This window comes from Calypte anna, chromosome 5A, assembly GCF_003957555.1.
Source record: "Calypte anna isolate BGI_N300 chromosome 5A, bCalAnn1_v1.p, whole genome shotgun sequence".
Taxonomy (NCBI): domain Eukaryota; kingdom Metazoa; phylum Chordata; class Aves; order Apodiformes; family Trochilidae; genus Calypte; species Calypte anna.
Window position 1 is genome coordinate 21,480,286 of NC_044251.1, and position 27,624 is coordinate 21,507,909.

General features: G+C 48.6%; 3 protein-coding genes across 4 annotated transcripts in view; 1 reads left to right on the forward strand and 2 right to left on the reverse strand.

The window, feature by feature from the left end:
* Window positions 1-4,805, forward strand: part of TMEM63C (transmembrane protein 63C) — a 48,245-nt gene extending 43,440 nt beyond the window's left edge. For both annotated transcript variants that reach the window (XM_030451961.1, XM_030451963.1), the window contains 8 exons: window positions 412-498; window positions 1,004-1,069; window positions 1,188-1,350; window positions 1,548-1,653; window positions 1,864-2,031; window positions 2,310-2,425; window positions 2,589-2,660; window positions 2,736-4,805. In XM_030451961.1, coding sequence (XP_030307821.1) covers window positions 412-498; window positions 1,004-1,069; window positions 1,188-1,350; window positions 1,548-1,653; window positions 1,864-2,031; window positions 2,310-2,425; window positions 2,589-2,660; window positions 2,736-2,948 — 991 coding nt within the window. In that variant the 3' untranslated portion in view covers window positions 2,949-4,805. The remainder of the gene's footprint in view (window positions 1-411; window positions 499-1,003; window positions 1,070-1,187; window positions 1,351-1,547; window positions 1,654-1,863; window positions 2,032-2,309; window positions 2,426-2,588; window positions 2,661-2,735) is intronic.
* Window positions 4,806-8,808: 4,003 nt separating this feature from the next.
* On the reverse strand, window positions 8,809-13,065 carry NGB (neuroglobin). The gene is made up of 4 exons (XM_030452488.1): window positions 12,959-13,065; window positions 11,731-11,842; window positions 10,096-10,215; window positions 8,809-8,955 (listed from the first exon to the last, which is right to left on the reverse strand). The coding sequence occupies exons 1-4, from the start codon at window positions 13,063-13,065 to the stop codon at window positions 8,809-8,811; spliced, it is 486 nt and encodes a 161-aa protein (XP_030308348.1).
* A 6,548-nt stretch (window positions 13,066-19,613) lies between these two features.
* POMT2 (protein O-mannosyltransferase 2) overlaps window positions 19,614-27,624 on the reverse strand; it is a 29,674-nt gene continuing 21,663 nt past the window's right edge. The window contains exons 18-21 of the mRNA XM_030452412.1: window positions 27,488-27,593; window positions 25,495-25,635; window positions 24,771-24,885; window positions 19,614-24,197 (exon numbers count right to left, since the gene is read on the reverse strand). Of these exons, the coding sequence (XP_030308272.1) occupies window positions 24,092-24,197; window positions 24,771-24,885; window positions 25,495-25,635; window positions 27,488-27,593 (468 nt within the window). The 3' untranslated portion in view covers window positions 19,614-24,091. The remainder of the gene's footprint in view (window positions 24,198-24,770; window positions 24,886-25,494; window positions 25,636-27,487; window positions 27,594-27,624) is intronic.

Below are 27,624 nucleotides of genomic sequence, written 5' to 3' on the forward strand. Positions count from 1 at the left end.
TAATTTTCTTAGTAGCTAGAATAGTGTTGTGTTTTGGATTTAATGTGGTATGAGAAAAATGTTTATAAAATGCTTATGTTTTTATTGTTGCTAAGAAATCAAGGACTCCAAGTTCCCATGGGTTTTTTGCCTCTTGTTGGGTATCTACTGCAGCAGAGATGGTAGGAGAGGGCAGGGAGGAAGGAGATGAGATGTTGGGAGGACAAGAGCTTTTGCTACAGAAGATTCCTCATGGTGACTCCTCCTGGTCTGGTAAAGGCTTTGCAAGGCCCCAGTAGATGCACAGATCAAATGCATATGGCTTGCTGAGAGTAGCTCTGTGGTGAAAATGAAGAACCATCCCAGCTTCTTCTCCCACCAGCAGCTCAGCTTCCAGAAAGTGCAATATTCTCTTTCCTCCCCTCTCTGCAGGTCAAGTGAAAATCAGCTCACCATGCACAAGTGCTTCTTCTTCCTGGTGTTCATGGTCATCATCCTACCCTCACTGGGGCTGAGCAGGTATTGACCACCCTGCTGCTCTCTTCTCCCTGCTCCCTAGAACTCAGGTCACACCCTGTCCCCTCACCTCCTGCAAGCCAGTCCCAAAGGGCTGCAGACCCACCACCACTGAAACATGGCTGCCCCTGGGTGGGGAAAACACTTGCTCTTTAGCTGTGCTAAGGTGCTTCTAGGTGATCATGGACAGAAAGCTTCCCTGCAGAGAGTGAAGGGAATGGAGCATGTTCCCAGGCTGCCACAGGTGGCCTGAGGGTGCTGGTGATGCCCTTCAGCAGACCCTTAAAGAACCAGGTCAGAAATCTGTGTAGATCCAATTCCAGAAATCCTGACCATCCAGAAGGCCAGCACACACACTGTTCCATTGTGGCAGAAGGAGCTGTTCTGGCTGTGTAGGGTCCAGAGGGTCTCACCCACCTGGGGCAGGAGAAAGCATGCACCTGCTGGGTGCCCCCCACGTTGCTCTGCAGCTCTTTCTCTTTATAAATTGCTCTTCTCCTCCCCCTAGCCTGGACCTCTTTTTCCGCTGGCTCTTTGACACCCACTTTTTGGATGAAGTGAATATCAAGTTCCAGTGAGTAGCAGGGATCTCCCAAAACTCCTGGGCGAGCAGGAGACCCCAATGCTGGGCCCTGACAGCTCTTCTGGTCATCTGCCCAAGCATCTTCTCACCCTCTGTGTCCTTGGGGCAGGTGCGTTTTCCTCCCAGACAACGGCGCTTTCTTCGTCAACTACGTGGTCACCTCCAGCCTGATCGGGACAGCCATGGAGCTGCTGCGCATCCCAGGCCTCCTCATCTACACCGTCCGCCTCTGCTTCGCCAAGTCTGAGCCTGAGCGGCTCCACGTCAAGCGGGTACGTGGCTCTGCACACCCCTGATCCTATGCAAGCCCTGGCACAGCAGGAATATGCTTGCTGGAAACTCAAGCTGTTCTGGTCCTATGGGAAGGCCTTACAGGAACTAATGGGGGAAGGCAACTTTTATGGTCCAGGATGCAAATTAAAGTGTAGCCTTTGCAGTGGTAGTAATGACACTGTTGGTTGTGCCCCAGAGCCAAGCCTACCAGTTCCAGTTTGGGCTGGAGTATGCCTGGACCTGCTGCATCTTCTCTGTTGTGATGACCTACAGCATCACCTGCCCCATCATCGTACCCTTTGGTGAGTGTGATTCCATGACCATGGTCCTGCTGCCGCCAGCTGTGCCAGGAACAACCTGTCCCAGCCACCTGAATTGGCATGGGAGCTCAAGAATCCTGCATGGGTACAGGAGGGCACCCTTGGGCATTGTGCCCTAGGCCTGCCCTGCTGTCCCTGCCACCTGGTTGTCCTCATTGTCCTCGCCCCATATGGCCTCTCTCCTCCCACCAGGGTTGCTCTACATGTTGCTCAAGCACATGGTTGACAGGTACAACATTTACTACGTTTACATCCCCACCAAGCTGAACCAGCGTCTCCATGTCGCAGCCATCAGCCAAGTCATGGTGGCCCCCATTCTCTGCATGTTCTGGCTGCTCTTCTTCTCCGTCCTGCGCCTCGGTAGGGAGAGCTTGGGGATGCCCTCTACCACTGCTAAGGCTCACATTTAATGTTGGGGAGGGACAAGCTGCCAGTGTCACCCCTGGATTAAGCATGCATGGAGGGTGAGAAGGGGGAGGGATGGTGGAGACCTGGTAGGTGAGGGTGGTGTCAGCTAATGTTTTCAGAAGGGGGTTGAGAGCTTGCAAGACCCAAAGCAGGTGCCAGTCTAGGACTCAGCTAGATGTGCAGCAGGTCCTTGGAAGCCCATATGCTGCCCCAGTGTCTCTGTGCCCTAGGTCCAACCCGCCCTGTCACCCTCTTCACCTTTGTGGTCCTCCTTTCCTGCATCATCTTCTCCTTCTTTGGCCTCTGCCTGAAGAAGCTGCAGCCACGGAAACCCTCCAGCTACCAGGTAAGGGCAGGCAGTTGTCCATACTATTCTCACCTGCTCTGTCTCCTCCTTGGCTCCCTGGGGCATGTTTGTTGTGGGGAGCTTGACGTGGTGCCTGGCTGCACCCTTGGCTTCATCTGGAGACCCCCAAACCATCATTTCCTCCTGGCCTCCATCTCCCCAGATGTCTGATCAGTCTGAGGGTACCTTCAACGATGTGGAACGGAGCAGTGTTTCCTCCACCCCCAACTCCAATGTGAGTACCCCAGCCCTTCAATGGCCACCCCCCTTGCTCCAGTGGACACTGATCCCCCCCTGTCCCCTTGGGCAGCTCTTTGTGGCCACTGTCCTGCAGGAACCGGAGCTGAGCCTGACGCCAGCAGCCTCCCCAGCACACCAGTCCTACGGCACCATAGGCAACCATCTGGAGCCAGTGGAGGACGGGGAGGACAGGGGGCTGCCGAGCTTTGAGACAGAGCTGGAGACAGTGGAGGGGAAGTACAGGAGTGGCCCTGTGATGGAGAGCCAGGCCCGCTACCAGTGAGCATCCCTGGCGCCGGGGCAAGGACCAGCCATGCTTACAGCAGGGGACATGTTGGGGGGCAGGAAGGAGCCTTCCCAAGCACTGGTGAGGGCCACCTCACTGAAGGGGCAGGAGGACACCAAGACTGATGTGATGGGGAGATCCCATTGCATGGGAGGTGGCGGGAGGCTCTGCCAGTCCCCCCTGCTGCCAGAACCCACTCAGAACCCACCATGCCCCCCTGTCCCCACTCACCTCTTCTAGCCTGCTGTGGGGAAGTGGGGGTGCAGCAGTGGGGGGAGGGAGTCTCTCTGTGAGGCCAAGCTTTTTAGGGGCAGGAGGGAGGCCCTGGCCTTTCCACGAGGGGGAAGCAGCCCAGACAGTTCTGATGAATGTGCCCTCCACAATGCTGTCCTGTGGGTCTGCAGTGGCTGGGAATGGCCAACCCTAACCCTTGCTTCCCACCCTGCACATTCATTGCTCTTGGTGGCTATGTCCTGCTACTTCCCCTGGCGCCAACCTGTGCAGGCTCCTGCCCACCCCCACTGCCACCCCTAAAGCTTTGCTGGTTAATGCAGGGACTGGTGAGATGTGTGCGTTTCAGGGGAGGAGGTGGGTGCCTAGGGCTGCTCCCACACATGCCTTCTACCACACCATCCCACCTCATCTCTCCACTGCTGCACCATGCCTGTGCCCTTGGGTCCACAGGGAGGAGTGGGAGGTCAAGGGATGAGTGTGTTTAATGGCTGTGAGGGCAGCTCCTTGTCATCCTGCTTCCCCCAGCAGCATCCCCTTCCTGCTTTTGCTGTCCCTGGGGCTGTCCATGGGATCCTGCATTGCTCCATCCTGTTGCAGCAGAAATGGGGGGGAAAGGGGCTGGCAGGACCCCAGCCTCCAGGTCCTGGTCCACCATATCCTGCCCTCTCCCACAAGATGCAGCCAAGGGATGCACCCCCAGCAGCCACACTGCCTCTTGAGTGCAAGTTCTGCTCTGGTCAGTGTGAATGCACCAGCCCAGCCCAAGCAGCACTCCTAGGGTTTTCCAGCTCACCAAGGGCAGATCTTGACCCTGTTTGGACCCTTTCCCACCAGTCTGACCCTCCTGGGCATGCTGGCTCTTCTCTAGGTCCTCCTTTGATGTCAGGGGTGTGTTTTCTGCTCCTAATTCCCCCCCTGGCTTCAGAGCAATTCTAGCTGTGATCCCAGGGCCACTCGGGAAGGGAAGGGATGACCTACACAGTTCTACCAGTGCCAGGGCTGCTGGTGGGGGGAGTGCTGCTGTCTGAAGAGGGACACTTGGCCTTGGCTCTGCTCCCAATTACTGGTGCTGCTGAGGGGGTGACATGGTGAGCCAGTTCTCTTTGAGGTGGGAGGAGTTAAAAGGCTGCCTGGCAGCAAACTGTGGGTTTCTGTTGGACTCGAGTGGGCCCTGTGACATCCCTGTGGGGCTGGTGGGTCTCAGCTGGGCCAGCTGGCAGCCCCATGGCCCCCATCCCACCCATGGTCCTGCATGCTGGGGTGATGGCTATGGCATGCTAGCCACTCAGTGGCTGCCTTGGGAGGAGCTTCAAGCTCCACAACTCCCTTGCAGCCCTGAGGGCCTTGGGGCTTCAGTCCAAGTGTTCCCAGGGCTGCCTGCAGCTCAGCCACCACCCTCACTGCCTGTTCCAGGGGCTGCTCTGGCTGGAGGAGAGATGGATGCTAGTGATCCATCTCTCTGGGTGGAAGCAAGTGCCTGCGAGTGGCACCGTGTCCTCAGGAGCTCGGGCTGCTGGTATGATTGCCCTTGGCTGTCCCACTGTAGGAATGTGCCAGAGGTCTGTACCTTCTCGTGATTTATTGCTATGACCGTGCCTTGAATAAAATTACTTCACCCAACCACTGCCTGGCATCATCACCCATGTGTGTCCTGCCCTGCACCAGGAGAGCCGAGACCATGGCTGCTGAAACCTGGAAAGTACCCCAACCCCTTTCCCCACCTGCAGGCTGCTTTTGTCCCTTCCTGGTGTTGTCTTGCAGAGCTAAGTCGAAAAGAAGCTTCACAGACACTTCCTCTCCAGGCACCTTGCCACCCATGACAGTTCCCAGGAAAGGAAACCACAGTGAGTGGGCAGCAAGGGTGTGGGAGCAGGGGAGCACCCCGGTATGTCCATTTGAAAAGACTGGTACAGCCTTTGACACCACCCCAACATTGGGAATGAGATAAGGGATGGCCTGGAGCTTCTCTGGGACCACAGCAAGGAGTGGGGGCAGCAAGAGGAACCATTCCATGGGGGATGGAGCAGATGCTAATTATCATCCAAAGCTGAACTGCCCACCAGCGAGTGCCAGGGAAGGGTTCAAATACCATTTTGGGACTCGTTCTCTAGGTTTTGAGCAGACAGTGCTCTTTCACTCCCCTTTTCCTTCCACAAGCACGACCTTAATATCCAAATTCCTACTTGCATGATTTGCCTCTGTTTCCATCAGGTCCCTCCTGCTGCCCCCTCCATGGCTCCTTTGGTTTGAGCCCTGCCTGCCCAGTCAGGCTTGTAGCATGGGACACAGTGAGGGCTTCTATTTAGGTGAAAAACCTAGAAAATTTGTAAGACCACTTCCCTCATCACACAGCCCCACAGAGGCCCTCCGAAGGTCACAGTGAACAGGGCTGATGCCTGAACTAGGGGCTGAGGCAAGAGCCCTGGCTGAGGGCTGTAATTGCCACCTCCAAACCACCCCCCTCCAATCTTGTGGTTCTCCCTGTCCTCACACCGGGGAGGCTCATCACAGGCTCATCACAGCCTAACGAGGTTGTGTAAGCCCCGTCACTCACTCCGCCTCCGCCACTCGCTCCCAGCCGCGCTCTCCCGCAGGCAGCCTCCGCTGACAGAAGCCCCGCAGAGCCAAGCCCAGACACCGCACGGCATCGCCCTCTGCAGCAGCCGCCGGCGGTGCCAGGCAGTGCCATTGGCATCCCCGCAGGGCAGCAGCCAAGGCAACGGAGCTGCCTGTGGGAGCTGTGGCAATGCTCTGTGCTGGCACAGGGAGTCAGAGATGGGGGTGCAGCTGGAGGGTGCCCCCCTGGCCCTTCCCCACAGTGCTGAGGTTGGGGTCCCACCACCAGCCTCGAGGCTGCCAGCTGTTGTCCAGGACAGGAAGAGCTGGAAAAATTGTTTTAGCAATGAACTGCAGGGAGGATTTCTTTGCTTTCAGATCTACTTCTCACCCTTCACTGCCCCTCATACCTTCCCTGCAGAACAAGTTCCATCCTAAACGTTGTCCCAGACAGCACAATGCAGCTTTCCTAGGATGCTCACCATGTGATGCTCACCTGCTCCTCTGGCAGGTTTGGGATTTCCAGACCCCAGGAGATGTTATTACAGACCCTGAGCCGGCTTCCCAACTCCAGGCCTCATCCTTCTTCAGTGCCAGGTGCCCAACTCTTCTAGAGCTGGGAATCCATCATGTCAAGGCTAGAACAGGCCCTGGGAAGGGGTAGCCAGGGCCTCCGGCATCCCCACCAGGTGCTCCTAGGGCAGGGCTGCTGGGGTGGCTCCACAGTCCAGCTGGCAGGGTGGATGCTGAATGGAGTCAGGCAGGACTTGACTGCAAGGCTGTGTCTTACTGCCATGGGCAACCAGCAGTGGGTGACCAGCAGCCAGTGGTGACCTGATGCTATCTCAAAGAACAAAAGCAGCAGCTAGACAACAGAAAAGGGACATTTTAGACTGTTTGTTTAAAATTCTAATTCTGCTAGAGATCATTACATTTGAAGAGTAAAGGCCAGCCAGCAGCAGGACACCATTGCCAGCCCCCTCCAGTGCTCACCCATTCATTATAGTGCACGAAAGCTCTCGACTGACATTTAGTGCTGGATGTCTTCTCACACCAGTGTGAGAACTACAAAAGTGCTCCCAGTGACCAAACCCCTAAGCTAGAGCCAGAACCAACACAAAACCAGTAAGCCCCTCACTGTCATAATTTTAAAATTAGTTCATTTGTTTGTTGGACCTTTGCTATTAAAAAAAACAAACCAAAAACATGAAGCATCAAAAAGGACTGAGACTCACTGTTGTCCTTTATTAAACAATAGAACTGGGAGTAAGAAGCACACAGATAAGTTCAGTTCTCTTGGGAGTTACACAAGATGTAGTACAGAAGAAAAGTGAAGGTGCTGAGAAAGCTAGAGGAAGAGGGGATGGTTTGGGGAAGTAACACTCATCCCAGCCATCACAAAGCTGCCTACTTGTCACACAGAGCTGGAGTTCACCCCGTGATGCTGAGTGCTGGTGTCCCAGAACAGGGTTGCTAAGAGGATGTCCTCACTACCTAACCCTCTTGCCATGTTCAATGCCAGGACAGTTGGTGGCTTCCCCCCAGCCCTGGCTTCTCTGTTCCTCACAGCTTAGCAGGAAAATGGGAAAGACCTCACCTGATGCAGCTGATGGAGAGCACCATGAGCTAGGGTGCACAACACCACACTGTAGGACTGCAGAAGTGAAGCCTGGTACCAAGGGGAGGGCAGAGAACATCCTACAGGAGAATGTTCACTGCCTGTTTCACAACATACCTCAGCTTCCCTTCCAAGCACAGCTGGAGGACTCCTCACTTGCTGGAAGTCCACGGTCACCATCAGGCCTGTAGGGAAGCTGAGCCCCATCATGCAGAGCACCCCATCATCCCCTCCACAGCATGGGACTGGGAGACCTCAGCTGCAGCTGCAAGGAGCAGGCAGCTCTCTCCTGCCCTTCAGTGGAGGATGTCTGAGTATAGGAAGAATGAGTCTCTAGAACAGGACCATCCAGCCATCAGCACCAGGTTCCTTCTGCCCTGAAGAAGCAGCAAAAAAGGCTCTGCCTGGCTGGGAGGGACTACTAAAGAGTGAGGAGCTCTGCAGATGGGCACTGTGCAGCTGGGAAGTGCTCCAGGTCCTGACAGCATCAATAGAGAAATGCCAGCTATACTTCCTCTGGCCAAGAGCCAGAATGATTTCTGGAAGCTGTTGCCATGACATGATTGCAACCTTCATTTTTATTTTAAGACATCTTTTCCTTTTATTTGCTTTGTTCTTGTTAGCACAAAGCATTAAAGAGCCACCACTAACACTACTTTTCAGTTGGCTCTGAGGTTAAACCAGATGGCCAAACTAACATAAAATCTTGTATCTGGTAGCCCAGACCTGCTAAGCAGCATCACCTCAGGATTAACATGATCCCACAACTTGAAGCATCCCTAGGAAAAACTTGACTTGAGAAAAAGCCATGGATCCCACCAAGGGGAGAGGCAAGGCAGAAAATAACACCAGTATTAACCATCCAGTAGTGACACACTGGTGAAGGGAGAGGCAGAAAAGCTCCCCTCAAGGTTATGGGAGGATGTCTGCAGAGCATGGCCAGCTTCTACCTCTGCTGCTCCTGCATCTGGAGGGACCCCAACCTGCCACTGCTGCAGTTGAACAGGGCACAGCAATGTGCCAGACCTGGCAGGTCTTGAGCACAACAAAGAGGATCTTGGGTCAAATAAGCCTCAGAGCTGCCAGGTAACTAGTGTGGGTTAGTGAGAGGAGGGAAGATGAGGCAAGTAAAAACCAGAGTAGGTACATGGATGTTGGTACTCCAGGTAGCCTGACGGGAGCTGGGGCAGGAGAGAGTACCTGTGTGCTGCAGCAGTCCTCAGCTTTGCTGCAGACATGCCCTGCCTGCCCTGAGCAAAGCCAGAGATGCTGTTGTGTTGACACAAGTTGGAATCACTAGGAGAGTCCCAAAGCACGTGTGACTGGAGGAGACAGCAGTGGGCTGGTACACAGAGAAAGACAGAGTTGGATAGAGGCAGAAAGGCTGGCATGAGGGCTCCCCCTGCGCAGTACCACTGCAGGAACAGGGATGGGGATGCCTTCCAGGGTCTAGACCCTTTGAGCAATGGTGTCCCAGCCACGTTGCATGGCTTTCACCACAGCACCATAGAGTGTGATCCAAGCCTCCCGCATGTCTGGACTGAAGGCTGTGCCAAGGCATCTCTCCAGCATATACAGCAAGGACTCACCAACAGTCTGCAAACCAAAGAAGGACGTGTCAAGCTCAGCACATGCAAGACCACATGCAGCCCCTTTTCTGCCTTCACTGCTTTTTTGGTCTTCTCCAATTGCAGGGCAGCTGCTCCTCCTTCACCAGTGAGGCCAGACCACCCCATCCTTGGCTGCTCAGAGGGGGCCCAGATTCAGCTCACACCACGGCCTTACCCTGCCCTATGCTGGCCCTCACACCACCAACCCCCACCATGAGCAGAGAGTTCAGGCAGGGAGCAAGGTCATGTGTAACACCAGGGAAGAGATACACATCCATCCTCTGGCTCCCAGATGAGGGCAGCCAGCCCCATCCCCTGGCATAGCAGTGGATCAGCAGAGCTGAGCATTGCCTTGATGCTGGAGAAGTGGCTCAAACCCCAGGATGGATGCTCAGAGCTTGCCTTTCCACCCTTCAGGCCTCTCTATCAAGCACTGCTCCTCATGGAGCTGTGAGCAACCCAAACCAGGAGAACTCACACACTGAGCACAGGGCTGGTGGGGATCACTACCCCAAGCAAAGGGGGTCTCTGCTCTCTCTGAAGAGGACCAAAGCTAACAGTATCTGGAGCAAGCCATGCATTGGTTAGAAACTTTTCTTTCAGCCTTCCCTTCTCTGCTGCATTATGCACCATTTCTGTCTGTGCTTGATGGCAGGAGTGGAGCAAGCAAGGGTTTAATATGAGAGATGCTCCTGCCTTACTGTCATGGAGGAAGCAGGGCCTGAGCAACTCCACCCCAGTGGGGACGCAGACTAAGGTGGATGCTCCCTTTCTCAAGTGTGGTGAGGTTTGCCCAGAGCATTTGATGCAAAGATCAAGGGCAAAGGCTGAATCTACAGCCCTGCGTCACAGGAGAGACTGCAGTGCCCCAAACCATGTCTCTCTTCAAACATGGGAAATGCCTTGCTCCCCTCTCTCCTTTCACTACGGGCTTACTAAGGAATGGCAGAAAGAGAGGGCACCTCAAGAGTTCCCCTGACAAGGCCAATGTCACTACACAGCTTTTAGAAGCTCAGTGGCTGCCCTGAGCCACCAGCCTCCTCTCCAGCCAGCTGAACCCAGCAGGTGGGAGCAGAGGGATGCACCCACAGACACAGCTGCAGCAGGACAAGAGAGGACACCTCACCGAGAAAGAGTCGACCTTGACACCAATAGACTGGTGTTTCTTGCCAAGGTTGCAGAGATACTCTTCCAGGCAGGACAAGTTCTCCAGGTGGCTCACAGCAGCATCAATCACCAGCATCACCTGCAGGCAGAACAGGATTAACAGCAAAACTCTTCCTCTCTCAGAGGAAATAGTCTGACCCCTCTATTTCATCCTTCTCAGTCTGACCATCCCCTGGCCCAACAGATGCCATCTGAGCTTTCCATTGTACTACTGCAATCTGTGTGTCACATCAGTGAGGCATACTGGCAGCAGCACTCACCACAGCCTCCCATGGGACACTGCCAGAGGTGCCACAGCAAGCAGCACTGCTGACCTCTCTGTCCCAGACAGCCCTACAGCAGAGCAGTTATGGGATAAGATCTAATGCTGAGACATCTGTTACAGCTCTGAGGATCCCAGAACAACTGCAGGGGAGCCCTGGAAGTTGCCAGGACTAGACTTTCCAACTAGGAGTGGCCAAGATGGTGAAACTGTGAATAAGGCAACTCCAGTTCCAAGATCAGCCAAGGTATTTTGAGAAGATGGGATGGATAGTACAGCCAAGAGTGTAGCCTGGGTAGTCTCTCAGGACCATGAAGAGTCAAATGGAAACAGGACAGAGAAAGGTTAATGAGGGCTGAAAGCAACAAACACACCAAATTAGACGAGATTAAAACCAGGGCATAGTTAGCTTGGCAAATACAAGAGGTGATAGAGTTGTGCTCTATAATTTCAACAGAGAAATCATCTCCAACAAGAACAAAGAGCTATTTCAGCTCAAGTCCATTTTTACTTCTGCTATTATTGCCTTAACTTTGACAATAAACAGAGGCTGGAAAATAACAAAAACCTTGCAGCTATCAGAGAAGTGCAGTCTTGAAACAGTCTCTTAAGAATAAACACAGAAAAGTGAAGCACCAAACTGGTTTAAAGATGGAGCCAGACAGTTTAAGAAGGCATCTGCAAGTGAAGGCTGTGCTCTGCCCAGCATGGCCACTCTTCAGGGCCCAGCAATGAGTCTCTGCTGCACTGAATGTAAAGCTGTCCATGCATCAGGTCCTCCAGATGACATCAGCATTGCTCCCCTGACTGTGCCATGAAGAGCTTAACATGTATCACAGCACCTGCCCAGAGGCTATCCAAGAGATGCTGTGGGCCTTCCAGCTCTGCAGCCACACCAACAAACAGCCTCTCCACAGCAGTGGGTCCATGGGAGCTTGGCCCACTGCCCAGGTCTGTGCCATCTCCCGGTCGGCATATGGCCAAGAAGAGGGTTTCAGTCTTTATCTGGAGAGAAACAAGCTTACTGAGATAATTCCACAGCAGGATTCCAACTTTCAGAAGAGGAAATCCTCTCTCAGATGAGTGCATGGAAATCAGCATGGTGCCTGTTACCCACCACAGCCCACATCCTCATCCCCTCCCCACTGTTGCAGGGCACTTTCTCCTGGCAAAAGTACCTCCTGCTACTATGAGTAACCTCTACAGTTACCATCTCAGGAAGAGATTTCCCATGTGTTCCCCCATCAGACACCCCACAGTACCAAACCACAGCCTAAAGGCTTCCTCCTCCATAGAGGCCACACTCTGGCCATTCCATGGCCCCTCTCTCACCTTCCTGATGTGATCCACAAACTCAGGGGCAGAGAGGCACTCCTGGGGGCTGGCAAACTGCTTGCAGTTGTACTGGAAAAGGGGCAACAGATCAGGGTCCAAGTCAAACAACCTGCAACAGCAAGAGAAAAACCCTCATCTTCTCACTTCTTCAACTTTGAGTTCTATTCAACGCAGATACAACCCCATAAGCAGCACACCCACAGGCCCCTTCTGCCTTCCTTCCCACCTATTGATCCCCCCCTATCTGTAAAGGACCCAGAAGTTCTGAAGATCTTAGTTTGGGGCAATCCAGGTTACCTACAGTCAAAAAAGTCTTTCTTTCCCTAGCCCACAGTCTCAGCTTTCAGATAGGTGTTTATGGCACCTGAGGACCTCAAAGTCTTAGTAGTGGTCTTGACTCTTCCCATTCCGACTTCATGATCCCCTTGATCTCCAATGCTCCCAAAGCCGGGAAATTCTTGCCACCTCCAGCAGCCAGCTTTCCTACTTGAGCAAGGCAGGGATGTACAAACCCAGATAATGCCCCACTCTCCCACACTGTCTACAGCCCACATTTTTCACCCCTCATCCTCCCTGTTGGCGTATACAGGTCTCAGTAGCAGCCACCCAGGCAGATCTAACAGACTGATACTGTCCATGGAGGCCAAAGGGAATTCAGGCAAGAAAGTCTCTCTTCTCCCCATCCTCCACAGTAAACTGCTGCATCCCTCTCTTTTCCACTAAAACTCCCAAACACTGTTGTTGCTGCTCACAGCCCTGCTCTGCAAAGTTTGGCTCCCATCTGCTATATTCCACTTCAGAAGATGCTCATCAACTATCTAACCATCCTCTTTAAGCCACTTTTCAGATTTGTTTCTTTCTTTTTCCTTTTTCTCTTCCCATTATTGAAGCATCAGTCTCCTTAGAAAGGGCAAGGAGTTGGGCTTCAGCCGCTCCCCCCAAAACACTGAACCCATCCTCAGCAGCAGATCTTGGCTGGGATATCAGGGAAAATTAGGAGGTCCTGTCGTTAAACACTCCAGAGTTGGGAGGACAACGCAGCTCTTCACGGGGCTCTGACAAAGCGGGGGGAAAGAGTGGAGAGGGGGAATCAGAGGGCAGAAACACACCAAACCCGCCTGTCTGTCTCTCTCCATCACCCTCCAAGCAAAGGGACGCGAAGCCCATCTATCCCCCCGCCGGGTCTAGGGGTACCGGTATGCGCATCCCGTTCCTGCCAGCTCACCTGGTGAAAAGGACGAGTCCGTGCTCGACCGGGCTGCCGCTCACTCGTCTCCAGCTCTCCTGGATCAGCTCCCGCTGCCTGCCAGACAGCAGCCGCCCGCTGTCCATGGCGGGGGCGAGGGGGGGACCTGCCCCTCGCCGCCCGAGGCTCTGGCACCGCTCGCTCCGAGGGCGGAGGGGGAGGGCGGGGGGAGCCGTCGAGCGGCAACCGCCCGCCCCTCGCTCTGCCGGGGTGGGGGTTTTGCCGCCCACCGCTTCCCCTCCACCTCCGGCTCCCTTCGGGGTCCCCTGAGCTCCGCCCCTGCCCGGCCTGCGGCAGACAACAGGCACCCCGGTGCCCCTCTATTCCACTCGGCTGCCTCTCTGTAAGGTAGAGCTAAATTCGTATTTGCCTCCCAGAGAAAGAAAGGAAAGACATGACAGGGGAAAGGAGAAAAGAAAAGGAAAAGAAAGAGGAGAGGACAGGGGAAAGGAGAAAATAAAAAAGACAAGAGGAGAGGAGAGGAGAGGAGAGGAGAGGAGAGGAGAGGAGAGGAGAGGAGAGGAGAGGAGAGGAGAGGAGGGAAGAGGGAGAGGGAGAGGGAGAAGAAAAAGAGAAAAAGAGAAAAAGAGAAAAAAAGAAAAAAGAAAAAAAAATTAAATTAACACCCCCACCCCCCTCCCCTCAACAACCCCTGCAGGACAGGAAGTCACAGGGCATGGAGGAAAGTTTAGCTCATTCATGGTTGACATTTTCTGATCTGCCCAATTTCTCAAGAGCAGTGCTGGCAAGGGGTCTGGACTCAGCTGTCTTTGCTGGCCATTCAGCACAGCTTCCTCTGAGCCCAACTGTGCTGTGGTGGTCCTGAGTGATGCTCCAGCACCACAGCAGCCTCTTGCTCTTGGCCACTTCCATTGAGACTCAGGATGACCCGCAGCCACCTGCTACCTCCACAGGCAGATGTAGTCTAGACACTGCAAGATACATGTTTAACTTAAGGCTAATTTAGCCAGTTGAACCAGGCCAAGCTGTTAGTAACTGACAAAAATGACAGGTCTTCTGATCTAACATGTTCACAATTTCCAGCGTCTCTTTATTGTTCAGACAAAGGGAAAAATTGCTCTTAATTTGGCCCCAGGATTTAGGCAGCACAGTGGAAACAACATGAGGATGAGCAAGTGAGGTCTCAAGAAGCAGAACACAAACCAGGGAAAACAGAGCAGTCACAAAAGTAAAGGTTTTCAAAAGGATGTAAACAACCTAAATGCACAAATATTATTGAAACTCACAGTCTGCTCTGAAATAACAACAACAATTGTGCTGATCTTTTTACAAGTTCTGGGGCTGCACATCAGATTTGTTCCTTGTAATCAGGAGAGAAGACAGCAGTCTGCAACACAAACCAAGAGCACATAAACTCAGTGCAGGCAGACAGGAGGCTCTTCTCATCAGAGTACTGAAAATGATCCTTGAAGGAGACAAGTCCATTGGCACAATGCTACATCCCCAGAGCCAGCTTGTCTCCCAGGGGCCTTTCTCCTATAGAGCTGGAGTGACATCACTGACTGCAGTGACAGGAGGAAGTCACCAAGATGTCTCTGAAAGTGCCTCAGAAAATGACCTGTTTTCTCAGTCTTTTGAGTCCTTGTGTTCTCAGCACACACCTGACAAGATGCTGCATAAGAAAAGCTCCATATACATTAGAGGAAGATGAAGTACCCTGTCTTAAAGCTGAGCTCTTGAAGAGTCCAACAAACTCACAAAGGAACTGAACTGTCAGATGGGACTAGAGAGTCTCACAAATGGTTCAGATCTCTGGCTACCGTGTCAGAAAACAAATTATGTTCCAGGTTTGCTATGTTTTTGAATGCCACTGCTAGAAAAAACAATGTCAGAAGTCCCAGGAGGATGCAAATGGATTCTGTTAAAATATATCTCCTGTTAAAAATATAGTGGTGTAGCTTTCATCATAACTAAGAAAAGCCTGAAAAGCATATGAGCTCTACACATCTATATTCTCAGGGAACAGGGGATAAGCAGAAAGTATTCAATAATAAAGAAAAGTCATTAGCTGCAGAGCCATCTCATGGCTGCAGGGTCAGAACATGCAGCCTGCCATCCCACAGTGCTTCCTGCTGTTGGCCACCATCTTCTCCTCCACTACAAGCTCCTAGTAAAAACAGCATCTTAGCTGTATGGTTGCAAAGGAAATATTCACACTGGGGACTGACATAAATAAGTGCAATAATAACTTCTGAAGCTGCAAGGAGTCTAAAAGAGCAACAAGGAGAGCAGAAAGACTGGGTTAACATGAGCAGGACAACAAATACAAGCCCTGTAGTGCCAATCCAAACATTAACCTTTAGCTATCTTGCAGCTGATCAAGCACACCAGTGAAGAGCATCAATTGTCATCTTATATGCATCTGCACAAGCTACTCTGACAATTCAGCCTGCTGCCACAACCACACAGACGTGGAGCTTCACCAGAGCCTGCCTGGACAGCTCAGCCTAGCAAGAGGAGGAGAACAGGCAGCCAGCACTGTGCTGCTGGGGCACTGTAGAGAGGAAAGTCCTACCAAAACCACAGGATGCTGAGGAGCAGAGTTTAAGTACATATGTGCAGTCACAGCAGCAGCTGAGCCTGAATATCTGCCTAGTAATTAGATGATATTCAGAGCTGGCTGATACAGAAGAAAGAGAAGCACCACAAAAACAAGTTCTTTGTTATGAAGAGTGATCAGATCTTACAGCTTAGTTGGGATGTGGGACACCTTTTTTGGGTCCAGGCAGGCCCAGCTATCATAGCCCAGGGCAGCAGCAAAAATGAAGGTACAACCATTTGCTTCTGATGGCACGGCCATCTCAGACAATAGCAGTGAAGCCATGATAGCAAGGAAAAATGGTGGCTCTTGTCCAAAGTCTTCCCCCCTGCATTCTCCCTCCATGCTGCAGATGGTGGCTGCATGCTGAGCACCTGCAGACAGGGCACAAGTGTCAGAACAGACCAGATATAACGGCAGCAACAAGTGTGCTGATCATGATGTGTCTTCTCCTTCTGTGGAACATATGGGTGCCCCAGTTGATGAAAGGGGCAGTGGGCTGGCCATGCCCCTGTCCACCTGCTGCCACCCAAACCCATGCTGGTATGGCACTGTGCAGTCTAAGAATTAATGAGAGTTTGTTAATTCGTTCCCTGCCCTCCTGAACAGTGAATCCATCCCTTTGCTGTCCTATGTCACTGGTACATGCCATCTCTCTTAATTATACCAGTAGGTATTTTTCCCTGTGACAGCACAGATCTCCCAGCACAGGCAGAGAGAACTGTGGAGAGGGACTTGAGGTGGGAGAGAAGGTTTGCTCAGGGGTAAGAAACATCTGAAATGCTATTCAAATGACTTAAAAGAGGGAGGACTCAAGAGACAGACACAGTGCTCTTCCCTGACGCAAAGCAGCTTCTCCCTCGAAGCTACGTGGCTGTCAGAGGAATTCCTCCAGCTGACACAAGGCTGAGGTGCTGACAGCACAAGCGGACTTCAGAGAGGATTTAAAGCACAAGGAAAAGCAAACAAACAAATCTCCCTTCTCGTTGAAGTGTTTTGAGAGCCTTCAAGCATGAAGAGGCCCCAGGATGCATCAAGAAGTTGAGCACTGCAAATGTTTCCATGGCCTGAGGGTTTCCTGCAGTGGTCCCCAACTCCCTTGGCTCCCCCTACCTAGCTTGGCAACTCAGCTTCTTTCTGAGATGTTCTTGGATTTCTACAGGACTGTTCCTGAGGCTGCCATAAGTGTAAAAGAACCAGGACAAGAGCACAGACATCTTCAAAATCATCTTTAGTCTGCTTGAAGAAAGGGAGGCAGATTTCTGGAGAAACTCAATGAGCCACAGAGAAAACAATAAAGCTGTTTTGTTTTGTTTTGTTTTGGGAGAAGACAAATTTATGTGATGTTTTTAACTTCTTGTGAGCCTTCTTAGTGTTATATACAGCCCCTTCAAATTACAGTATTAACACTCATAACTCCCCTTGCCAAGTGTTGGCTTTACTTGTTCTGTGTCTCAGTTTACCTACAGGGAAAGAAACATGCCCTATCTCACAAATGCCTGTCCCCAACCCTGCACTCAGGGTTCAGGGCACGTGGAGAACAGACCTCATTCCCAAAGGAAAACCACATCAGCCTGGCCCAGGGATGGCTGTTTTGCATGCATTCCTGTTGCACCACCAGTTTTAGTCCCAGTCTGCTGCACTAACAAACCCAAATTCCCTTTGGATGCTTGCTCATTTCTAATTCTACATCTGCAAGGCCTCATGAATATGCCATGCTGATCTAGCTGCTCACCTCAGAGACCAACTCCTCTTTCTTTCCCCGCACCTCCGGGCTTAAAACCACAGACCACGCAGACCATGACAGCTTCTTTTCCCCAGGCTGCCACAGCCACCCTCAGGTGGGGGCTGAAGTCACACAGGTTCCCCGCAGTCTTCTCAAGCAGCAGCCCCCTCTGGCCACAGAACAGCAGAGCTTGGTAGCAAAGCAAATTGTGAAATGCAGTTGCATAACATGAAGTAAAATCAATGTGGGAGAGAATAGTCTTGCCCCCAAAATACCAAAGGCAACAGATGCAGAGCTCACTGGCTGCCACTGTGCCTGCAGGGAGAGCAGGGAAGCATTACCAGCCTTGAAGATTTTGCCTGGAAGTTATCAAATGGTTTAAAATCACTTTCTCCAACTGGACTGGCTTTATTTGGTTGTTCTCACAGTTAGAAATCTTAAATAAAGATGTTCCATCTTACACAACTTCACATTCTCATCTCAACCAACTCCTGCCCACTTCTCAGCTAGTTTCCTTCTCCACCTTGTAAACAAGTAGTTACTCTACCTAAAGCATTCCAAAGGATCAGCACACTGCCAAGGTCCAACTCAGCTGACCCAACACAGACGCCTTCATATGGGCAAGTAACCTAAGCTCCCTGTCTGGCCAATGGAGAAAACTGGATACTTCAGAACTACTTCATCCTAAATCACACAGTGAAAAAGGGGTCAGATGAATGCAGCCTAAAAATTACTCTTTGCCAGCTGCAAGCAACTAGGTAGGATGGCTGGCTTTGGATGAAATCTAGAGAGAAAACAATGACTGCAAGAATGGTAAATATGAGAAAACCAATTTGAAACACTTGTAACACTTGGTAAACTGTACCTACTCAGATAAAACACAACTTTTTTATTTTCAGAGCATGCATTACATGGGCCAAAGTTAGAGATGGTTTGTTAGAAAACAACTCTAAAGTGTATGAAAACAACAATCCTTGAATATAAACCAGGAAGCTGTGGTAGAAGCAATGACGATTTATTTCAGCATATGGAATTGGGAAGACTAATGTTGAACGACAACCAAACAGAAAATGAAAAAAGAGGCATGTGATATTTGAGGGCCAGAGAAAGCAACTTGCAATTAAAGTTTCTGTTTGGCTAGCAAAAATATTAAACAGCAGCTTGAAGACACAGCGCAAACTTTTTCATGCCTCCTTCTTGTTGAAGAACATGTAACAGGATGATTGCTGGAATTTAGAAGCCTAGAAACATGGCAGGTTCAAAACAAATGCAAAATGAAAACAGTCACTAGTGTCCACCATGTGAGGACACTTACCAGCAGAAAGAAGCCATTCTTCCTTTTAGGACAATGAGAAGTTTTACTTCAGATATTATCAGCATTTTCTGAACAATACTTTGTGCTTTTTCCTTAAAGTCATCTCCCTACAGTCTAGCACCTCTTGTTTATCAGCTGACCTTCTTCTAGAAAGACAGCCCTGCTCAGACAATACCCAAAGGCCAACTTGTACTTTTTGAAACAAGAAAAGATGTCAATAGACTTTGCAGTAACCACCTATTAGCCTATTGTATCACCTTGCACAGGCCATAGTCCAGTTTCTAGCTGTCCTGGCTTTACTTCAGCAACCCTTGGAATGTGTTTAAACATAGTGGCTGGCTTTGATCTGGGTATCAAAGTGTAGCCCCCAAAAGGAAGGCTGTATTTTCTTTTTCCCCGATTACTTCCACCCCAAGGATGGCAACTCTTTGTTACACTGCACTCAAAAAAGTACAGGCCGACCTGTCACTAGAGCGATTCTGATTCAGAGCATTCCAGATTTCATACAGACTCTTCCACTTAGTTCACAGCAAGACCCTCATTTGTACAAAGCTGTGCATCACTGTGGTGTTAGGGACACTGTGCACTCAATGTAAAAGTGACTTACAAAACAATATTGGGTTCCTGAATAAAATGCTTGATGTGTCAGATGAAGAGTTCATAGACAACCTACCAGAAGCTTGAGTAATATACCCATGAAACCTGACATGTTATATGTATTTATAATTGAACACATCTTCAGCATGGGAGAAATAAACCCAGTTCAACAGACAGTATTTTATTCTCATCTAAATGTACCAGTTTCCCTTCCTGCTGTTCTTACCAGCACATCTTTTGGACTGCAGTAAAACCTGACCTCCTAAAACTGCAGTCCAGCAATTTATGTGCCAAAAGCTAATGTAGATCACCCTTGTCCTAAGTCAAACTCTGTAATGGGTCCATTTACAGTTTATGTTGCTACTTCAAGTGTGCACATGAGGGAGAGAGAAAAGGAGAAAAAAAATACCCCAAGATCTAGACGCAAAGAGAATGCTTGAAGTAAGAGGCATTTATTACAAAACTAAATTCCAAATTCTACTTCATTTTACATGGTCTCCTGTACAAAATACATTTATAGCTCAAGGAAACATTCTCCCATCCACACCGTGTGGTGCAGTAATTACACTTAAGTTAGAAGATATTCAGTTCATGGACAGATACACACACACGCACACACGCAGAATTAGTAGGAAAGGTTCAGAATAAAGGACAGAGTTACAAAAGAACCCCTCTCACTGCTGATCCATACCCTTGTGCAGTCAGGGGCAAGTTCTCCAAGGGTAGCTCTAAACAGAGCCCCCTGTAAAACACAATAAACAAAGTTTTAAGACCAATTATAAACTCAGCAGTAGTGGCTTCTGTGCTAGTATGCTCCCTGCCTCAGGTATTATTTATGAGAGTCATAGCCCTTGACATTCAAGTAAAGAGCATAAGAGAGTTAAAAAGTAAAGCAGCTCACAATCAACCATGCAACCAAGGTCTTAGTACTCCAAGGAAGACAGACAATTTTCAGTCCTGACTGCTTGCAGCCCACAGCCCCTCAAGTGGGCAAGTATTCTGTGGAGGTGGTGCTTTTATCCTCAGCATTCCTTTCCCAGTAGAAAAGAGCCTTCTGTTGTTCCAATACCCCACATGTTTTTGCTTTCATCACATACACTTGCCAGTGTCTGGGGTCACTTGCTGCTAAGGAAGAAAAAATAAAACTTACCTATATTCCCCAGCTGGCAGAGGCACAAGCACCACTAAGGAGACTTTCACATAGCCAGTAGGATCTTGAGAGGAGGAAACAGTGCCCAGATGGTACTTGTGCCCAGAGTGCCACCCCAGAGGGTAAGTCACACAGGCACAGCCTCTGGAAGGGAAGTGGCCAAGCATGGCAATGGAGAATTTCAAGTAAACACCTGTGTTTCTGTGCTGACAGCTGGTTCACTCTCAACTCCCTTGAAAATGATTCTCAGAGGGATACAGGAGGGAACTGTCAAATAACACACTTGTTTACCTTTCTGTAACAAGGTTCCGGTTTTGCTCTTGGCAACCTTGGAACAGGACTTTCCATTCAAATCCTCCTCAAAGTCACATCAGTGCCTCATAGCATAAGTAGCCCAATTCCTGGAAATAGGCCAGTCCCAGCTGCTGAAATAGTCCCAGCTATGTGTGTATCCGTGTCCTGAAGTGGTTGTTAATAGAAACCTTTTAAGATGGATGGCTTGTCTAGAATGAAGCTAGATGAGGCTAGAGGGCTTCTATCTACCCTCCAAAGAGGTAAAAACAGTTTACACATAAAAAAGGATTTGAAGCAGGGAATGTGTCAGCCTGAAGCTTTTTGAGATTTGAATCCACAAATACAGTTTGATGAAATACTTTGCTAGTGATAAAAGGAGCCCTTTTGGGCAAAATTCAAAGAGAGCAGCTGCTCCAGAGAGCTGTATCCACTGCCCTCAGAGAGCACCGCTAGCTGTTTTTCACATGACTGGGGAAGAGGACTAAAACACTCCTCAAAATGAATCTGAACTCATTCCACAAGCAAAAATAAAAAAACTGAACTCAAGCAGCCCAAATTCTATTCAGAGAGCAAAGAGTGTCCTGCACCCTCACATCTGCACCACTCAGACATTTAAGTCAGTCAGTAAGGGACTCCCAATTACTGTATTTTAATGACCTCACAAAATACTGGTAATTACTATGTGCTACCTATGGCTTGACAGCCATAGGTTTTGTTTTGTGAAGCAAATACTGCAGGTCAAATTCTAACTAGAACAATGTTGCAGTATTTTTTTCCTGAAAGAAAACAGAACAACATCAATTTATGCTTACTTGAAAACCCAGCTCTTAATGTCCACAAGGTGAAGAGGAAATGTCTGCCCTCTAAGCCCTCTAAATAGTTTTTAATACTTTTCACTTCAGATTTTTAAAAATAAATAAAAAAATTCTGCTGCAGGTTGCTCCCTCTTGTGGAATAAGTAGGGTTTTTCACTGTATGCCTCCATCCCTTTACCAGCACAAAAGGTTTATGAAACAGATGAGTCTCAGTGCCAACCACATGCTCTCAGAGGATTTCTGAAATGGCAGTCCTGAAGAAAAATAAATCTTTGTCTGTGCCGAACAGAAGCTGGGGTTGTGTGCTGGACAGTGGGATGGGAGCATGACATTTGCCACTTTCATCTGGCCAATCCCCAAACTCAGCTGCCAATCCCCACCCAAAAGATTATTAACAATGAAGGATAGAGGGACTCTGGCCAAGGAAAACACTGGCTCATCTTCCTCAGGCAGCTCCTACAAAGCTGACCCCTTCATAGCAACTGAAGTTACCAAGGTTACTGAGTTGACCTTTGCTTTCTCACAGATTTAATCTGATGAACAAAGAGTGTTAGAAACTGTCATTCCAAAACACTCATAGGTTTCTTAGGTTTCTCTGTTGGTAGCATTAAGGGCAACTGTGTGGTTCAATGTACTGGAAAAAGATCTACACTTTAAATCACAGATTTTATCAGCTCTTCTGATATCACCAAATCCTCCCCATGGCAACAGGACTACCTTAGGGAAAAGTCATATTGAGCATAGCATGGTATTAAGTCGATAACCTCACCAAGAGCAGAAGACACTAAATCACACTGTACACAGAGGCACTGCACTGTCTGTCTGCCATGCTGCCAAATTAACAATTTGTGAACCCCTAGCTCAGCTCATACAGGTGGGAGCACTTCCTGCAATAGTAAATGGAATAGCATCATCGAGCCCAGAAGCTAATTAGCACAATGACATCCCACCATTTATTACCAGCAGGTGATTAACTCAAAGCCTATCAAAAGTATAGGTCCATACCATCTCAGTGTCTATAGGAGTCAGCTTCTGGAGGGAGATCTGACACACTATGCTAGAGCTTTACAAGAGCAAGCAGCTGTCTTACTGAACAGTGCCTTGGGTCTGAACATTGGTGTGGTGTGGGAAACAAACTAGAATTCAAGGTTTGGTATGAGAAAGGAATGCACAATTCATGTTTAAAGATGGACACAGCCAATGCTCACCCTGCACCTGTAACCTTGATGCAAGGCTGAGAAGCAGAGCATGAACTCTGAAATTAAAGGCTTGAGTTCCCTGGAGAATACACAAGAGTTTTGCAAATATTACTTCAAGAGAGGAACACAGCTAGGGTCTAAGTGTCATTCATGTTGGATGCTACAAGGTAGCAACCTTGAACTGCAAGGAAAAATAGAAATTGGGAGAAGAATAGGAGATGGAATAAAAGGAATTCTTACAAAAAGCTCTTACAAAACTCTTACACAGGAGAAAGGCACCTGATAAATAGTATTCCACTTTCTTTGAGGGAGTGGATTCAGCATCCAGCAGCTCTCGACACTTAGCAGACAAAAGAATTTTTGCCTGGCCTTACAATTTCTTCAGTACAGTAATTTGATGGTCAGCAATCTATGAGAGAGAACTTGCTGGAATACTGTGCAGGGATACCATGGCATGGACAGCCAGTTTTGCAGATGATACATTCATTAACATGAAGCCTTCCCTCTAAAAGCCCAGGGACTAGCACTGGAATAGCTGGGATCAAAACATAAATGACAACTGTCTATAAAATTCCCAAGCTATTGCTTCAGTCTCTAGTACACCCCCAAGAAGCTGGTCTTCACAACATACTGGGGCAAGAAAATAAATTGTCTGCTATTTCCACTGTAATTTCCTTAGCAGTTTGAGACAGAACTGCCAAGAAGCTACAAAGTGCTGAGCTGATACAGTCTGGCTTTGAGCACAAGCCTGGTAGGTGAGTGTTATAAATGACTAAAGGTGACCAGAAAGCAGGGCAGTATACAGGAATAAACAATCTCCATCTCTCTCTGCACAGGGCTGGAGAGACAGGCAAGGCACGATGGCTCTGGGGTTTTCAAGCAGATCCCCTCCCTTTCAGTCAAACTCTAAAAACTCAGGGTCAGAACAAAAATCCCACAGACAGCCAGGGCAAAGTAGAATGGAGGTCTACAAACACTTACATGAAGCTTTCAAAAACCTCACCATAAGAAAGGTTGTTAATCATGATAAAAGTCCTACTGACTCAGACACTGTCTGGCTCTCAGACTGCAATCGTGCTTAGATTACACACACACTCAAACATGCAACTACACACAGCCTCCAATTTGTAGTGGTCTGACTGCTGCAATGCCACTGTTGTTTGACCAATGTCTATTGCTCAAAAGAACTGAGATTTAAGCAGTTAATTGTCTAGAAATATAACCTAAGGATTAAAAAATGAGTCTTTTTACAAGGACTTCTTCACAGTTGTCCTCTGCATCTTCCAATGCTGGCAGTGCAAACAAATGCTAAAGCAACAGGGCTACCATATCCAGAGTTCTCCAGAGAGGGCATTTTACAGTCACCTGTCCAAAGCACCAGAATCAGCCTGACAGGCAGCACTTCTCACACTTCTCACACTTCTCATCCACTGTTCCCAGGCTCCCTTTGCTGGCTCTAGAATTCCCAGGAGTCCATCCACCGGAGCCCTGCCATGGGGCTACTGGGGTCAGAGGCCATTGGTCCTATCATCCCATAGGACAGAGGATGGAAGAGGTAGAAGCTGTGGAAAGAAACAAAAGCCCATCAGGGACCACACCATTTTCTGTCTCAAGAACATTGTAGCAGATTTGTCCATAGACATGTCCTAAGTGACCTTTGGTTTTGGGATGCTCTGAGCTGGGCTGGGGACCTTCTTCTAATCTCTGCACAACATGGTATATACATAGTACACAGTGTTAGCACAGGTGGTATCTTCTCTCTGAAAGCTTTGGAGAAAAGCCAGCTGAGAAAACATACAGCAATGAAGTTTGCCTGTATTCAAGGGATTGTGGCACCATCTTACATGGGGACTAGAATCACTGAGCAGTAAGTTCAGAGAAGAACAGTGTTCATACTGTGCTGGGAAAGAAGAAAGATTCCCTGCAATGGAAATATTTTATAAAGCATTACTATCAGGACATAGTTGCTGAATCTAATGAAATTTGAGGGTTTAAGATTTGGCTTGATGATATCTGACAAGTTCAGAACAGGAGAGAGACAGAGACAAAGGTTAAGGATATTTAACAGGCACTAAGATTTTCATTGAGACAGTGACTATCATACATTCATAAGAAGTTCAGCTTTCAACACTTACCTGTACACAATGAGCAGAACCAGTGCCAGGAATCCCCCTCCATATACTTTTCTAGATACAGTGCTGGATGAGAAGAACCCAGCACAGAACTTCAGTAGTGTGTCCCAGGTGATTCCTAGGAGAAGGAAGAGGTAGAAGTCAGGACCAATGCAGAGGCCAAAGAAAAGACATGATACATTCAGCCACAGACTGGGCTGACAACACTCTATTATACCAGAAGACCTTGGTGATTTTTAAATTAATTTACTTAGATGACATTCAGACCTATAGGGATTGTTTTGTATCAGCAGAAGGTTCTATCTTTCTACCTTTCATTTCGAATAACTGCAAAAGAGATCTGTGCCCCAGCACGCTAAGTTGGTACAAAATCACAAAAAGCACCAAGACTGAATAAACAGACATGACAGAAACGCGGGGGCAGCAGACAAAGGGAAATAACTTGTATAAAAGCATATGTAAGAACAGTGACACAGCAGAAAATAAGAATCACATCTCTAAATATACATGTCCTGAGTGCCAGACATGACTGCTTTTTCAGGGTGGTAACAAATAAAGACAATTTGGCAATGCAAGCTTCTTTGTGAAAAACATTTTAAATTAGTCAGTGTTTTCAAGCACCTTGCATAAGCAAGCAAAAACCCTACTATATACATACATACATACTGTTTAGTCTGAAAACATTTAATTTAACAGAAACATTTTCTCCTAGACTCTTAATATCTACCTGTCAACATGCTCGAAAAAAGCATGGCAGGAAAGTAGTGGTGAAAATAGAGAACTCGGCCCATCATAAAAAAAGGGAGGTAATGAAGGAGCCAGCCCAGCATGATCTGCCCGCCGCCATGTAACACAACTCTGGACAGTTCTGGAACACAAATAAACATACTTCAGCAGAGTAAAACTCATCTACAGTTCCTATTTTGCAATTTACTTATCACAGTAAGTAAACTCAAAAGGATGATCTTTGCAGGACATCAGGTACTGGTCTGAAACTGCTCCAAGCTTCTGCACCACCCCAGCTGCATTCTTTATAACCATACAAACACTGTTCAGAGGGAACAGTTATCAGAAAAGATATGCAAAGGCCTAAGTCTCAAGAGACTGGCAGGAGGCTGACAATGCTCTATGTTAAGACTGAACTTGTAGTTTATTGGGATGTACATCAGATTATGTCATCCCAGCTTCTGATGCTTTTTACTCTCTCTGCAATAAGACCATCAAGATGATCACTTTGCCAGCCCTTCCTGGCAAGAAATGTTGCCTATATTTTGGAGCCTGGGGGGACTGAAAAATCCTGTATCTGCATGCAGCTTAGCTAATAACTTACTGTGTAGCTGTAAACAAACAGTTTCACATCACATTTTAGAATTCCCTTCCCACACAAGATCCATAAAATGAAGCAAACTGGAGTGGTCAAAGTATGACTTACTAGGGTCTGTGAAAAGCTCTATAACCTTGGCATTTGACATAATAAAGGATCACTGCATCTCTTGCATTTGTTGCTTGCTTTTCATAAATATCAGGATTCGTTTCCCATTTCAAAGCACTGTACCTGCTACAGTAGTACAGAGCACATGCAGAGCTGGACACAGCACAATGATCAGCTGTCTGCCTCCCTTACAGCCAACAGAGGTAGATCCTCGCAGTATTTTTTTTTTTTTGAGATCTGTCCTGTCCACTGTTAAACTATTTGAGATATGAAGCTTCCACTCTTTCCCTTGTGGATGTTGCTCAATAACCTAAGTTCAGTTTCCCACCCTTGGCACACAAAGTCCTTGGCACACTTTTAAGGTGCCTGCAAAAGGCATTCGTGAAAAGGAAGCCTATTATCAATAACTTATGTGGGGTAAGTATCTGCACTAGAAAAAACACCTTGGAAGTCAGCAGTGCTGAATAAGCTGAAATCCAAGGGAGCAGTGGATCTCTGCATCAGGAACATTTCCCTGACATCCATTTTATCACATTCTCCTACTACCATGGCCAGATCAAACATTGTCTTTCTAACAGATATGCATCTGGTAATTTCTGAGCTGTAGTTATCAACACAACTGACAGCAGTTGTGGCCAGCATCTTGGCTCTTGGGCAGTTCATAAGCAACCCCTTTGCTAGGCTGGATGATCACCTCCAGAGCAGAACTGGCATGTGAGCTACTGACTAATTCAAGTCTTTGTCTACTGCAAGGAAAAAAGGCAGAAAAAGTCTGCTGACACTCATATGTCTGGATCACCTTATGATCCCAATTTATATCCAGTCCAGCTCTGTACTCTCCAGCAAAAGAGTGGTTAGACTTTTGAAGAGCCACTGATCACACCTTCTGCCTGTGAGTCACCTTTACTGCTGTTCTTGGTTAAGCAGGTCTCTCAGGGCCCTTGCTGACTTGAGGATTTCTGACCAAGCCTTTCAGGCTTAGGAAAGTCAGCAATGCATCGGGAATGGTCTGCCATGCAGAAAGTGAGATTTATTCATCAGAGTGATTATTTCCAGAGAATGGAACCCTCTGTTAACAATCATATTGTTCAGTGCAACACTTTCAAATTACTGTATAGCTTAGTGTTTTGTAAACACAGCTGCCTTGAGTGCATTTTGTTCCACCAGCAGCATTTTAATGCAATAATAAAAAACCCCACTTTTCTTAATACACGAGTCCCATGATGAGCTTTCCTGTATGTTATAATGGATGTTATACATAGTGAATTGACAGGCAGACTGACCTCACCTTTGTGTTCAGATGTCAGTTGGACACCTCTCTTCAGGGTCACTGCTGTGGAAACTGCTATCAGGAGATATAATCCAATAGTCACCAGATTTAGCCACCAAATCACCTACATAGGAAAAAAAGAAAGATTTGTGACT

Coding starts and splice junctions, on each gene's coding strand:
- NGB (XM_030452488.1), bottom strand. CDS start 13,065: ATGGACAGCGGGCGGCTGCTGTCTGGCAGGCAGCGGGAGCTGATCCAG. Junction 11,843..12,958: donor GGACTCGTCCTTTTCACCAG/GTGAGCTGGCAG, acceptor TTGCTGTTGCAG/GTTGTTTGACTTGGACCCTG. Junction 10,216..11,730: donor TTGTGGATCACATCAGGAAG/GTGAGAGAGGGG, acceptor TTCTGCCTGCAG/GTGATGCTGGTGATTGATGC.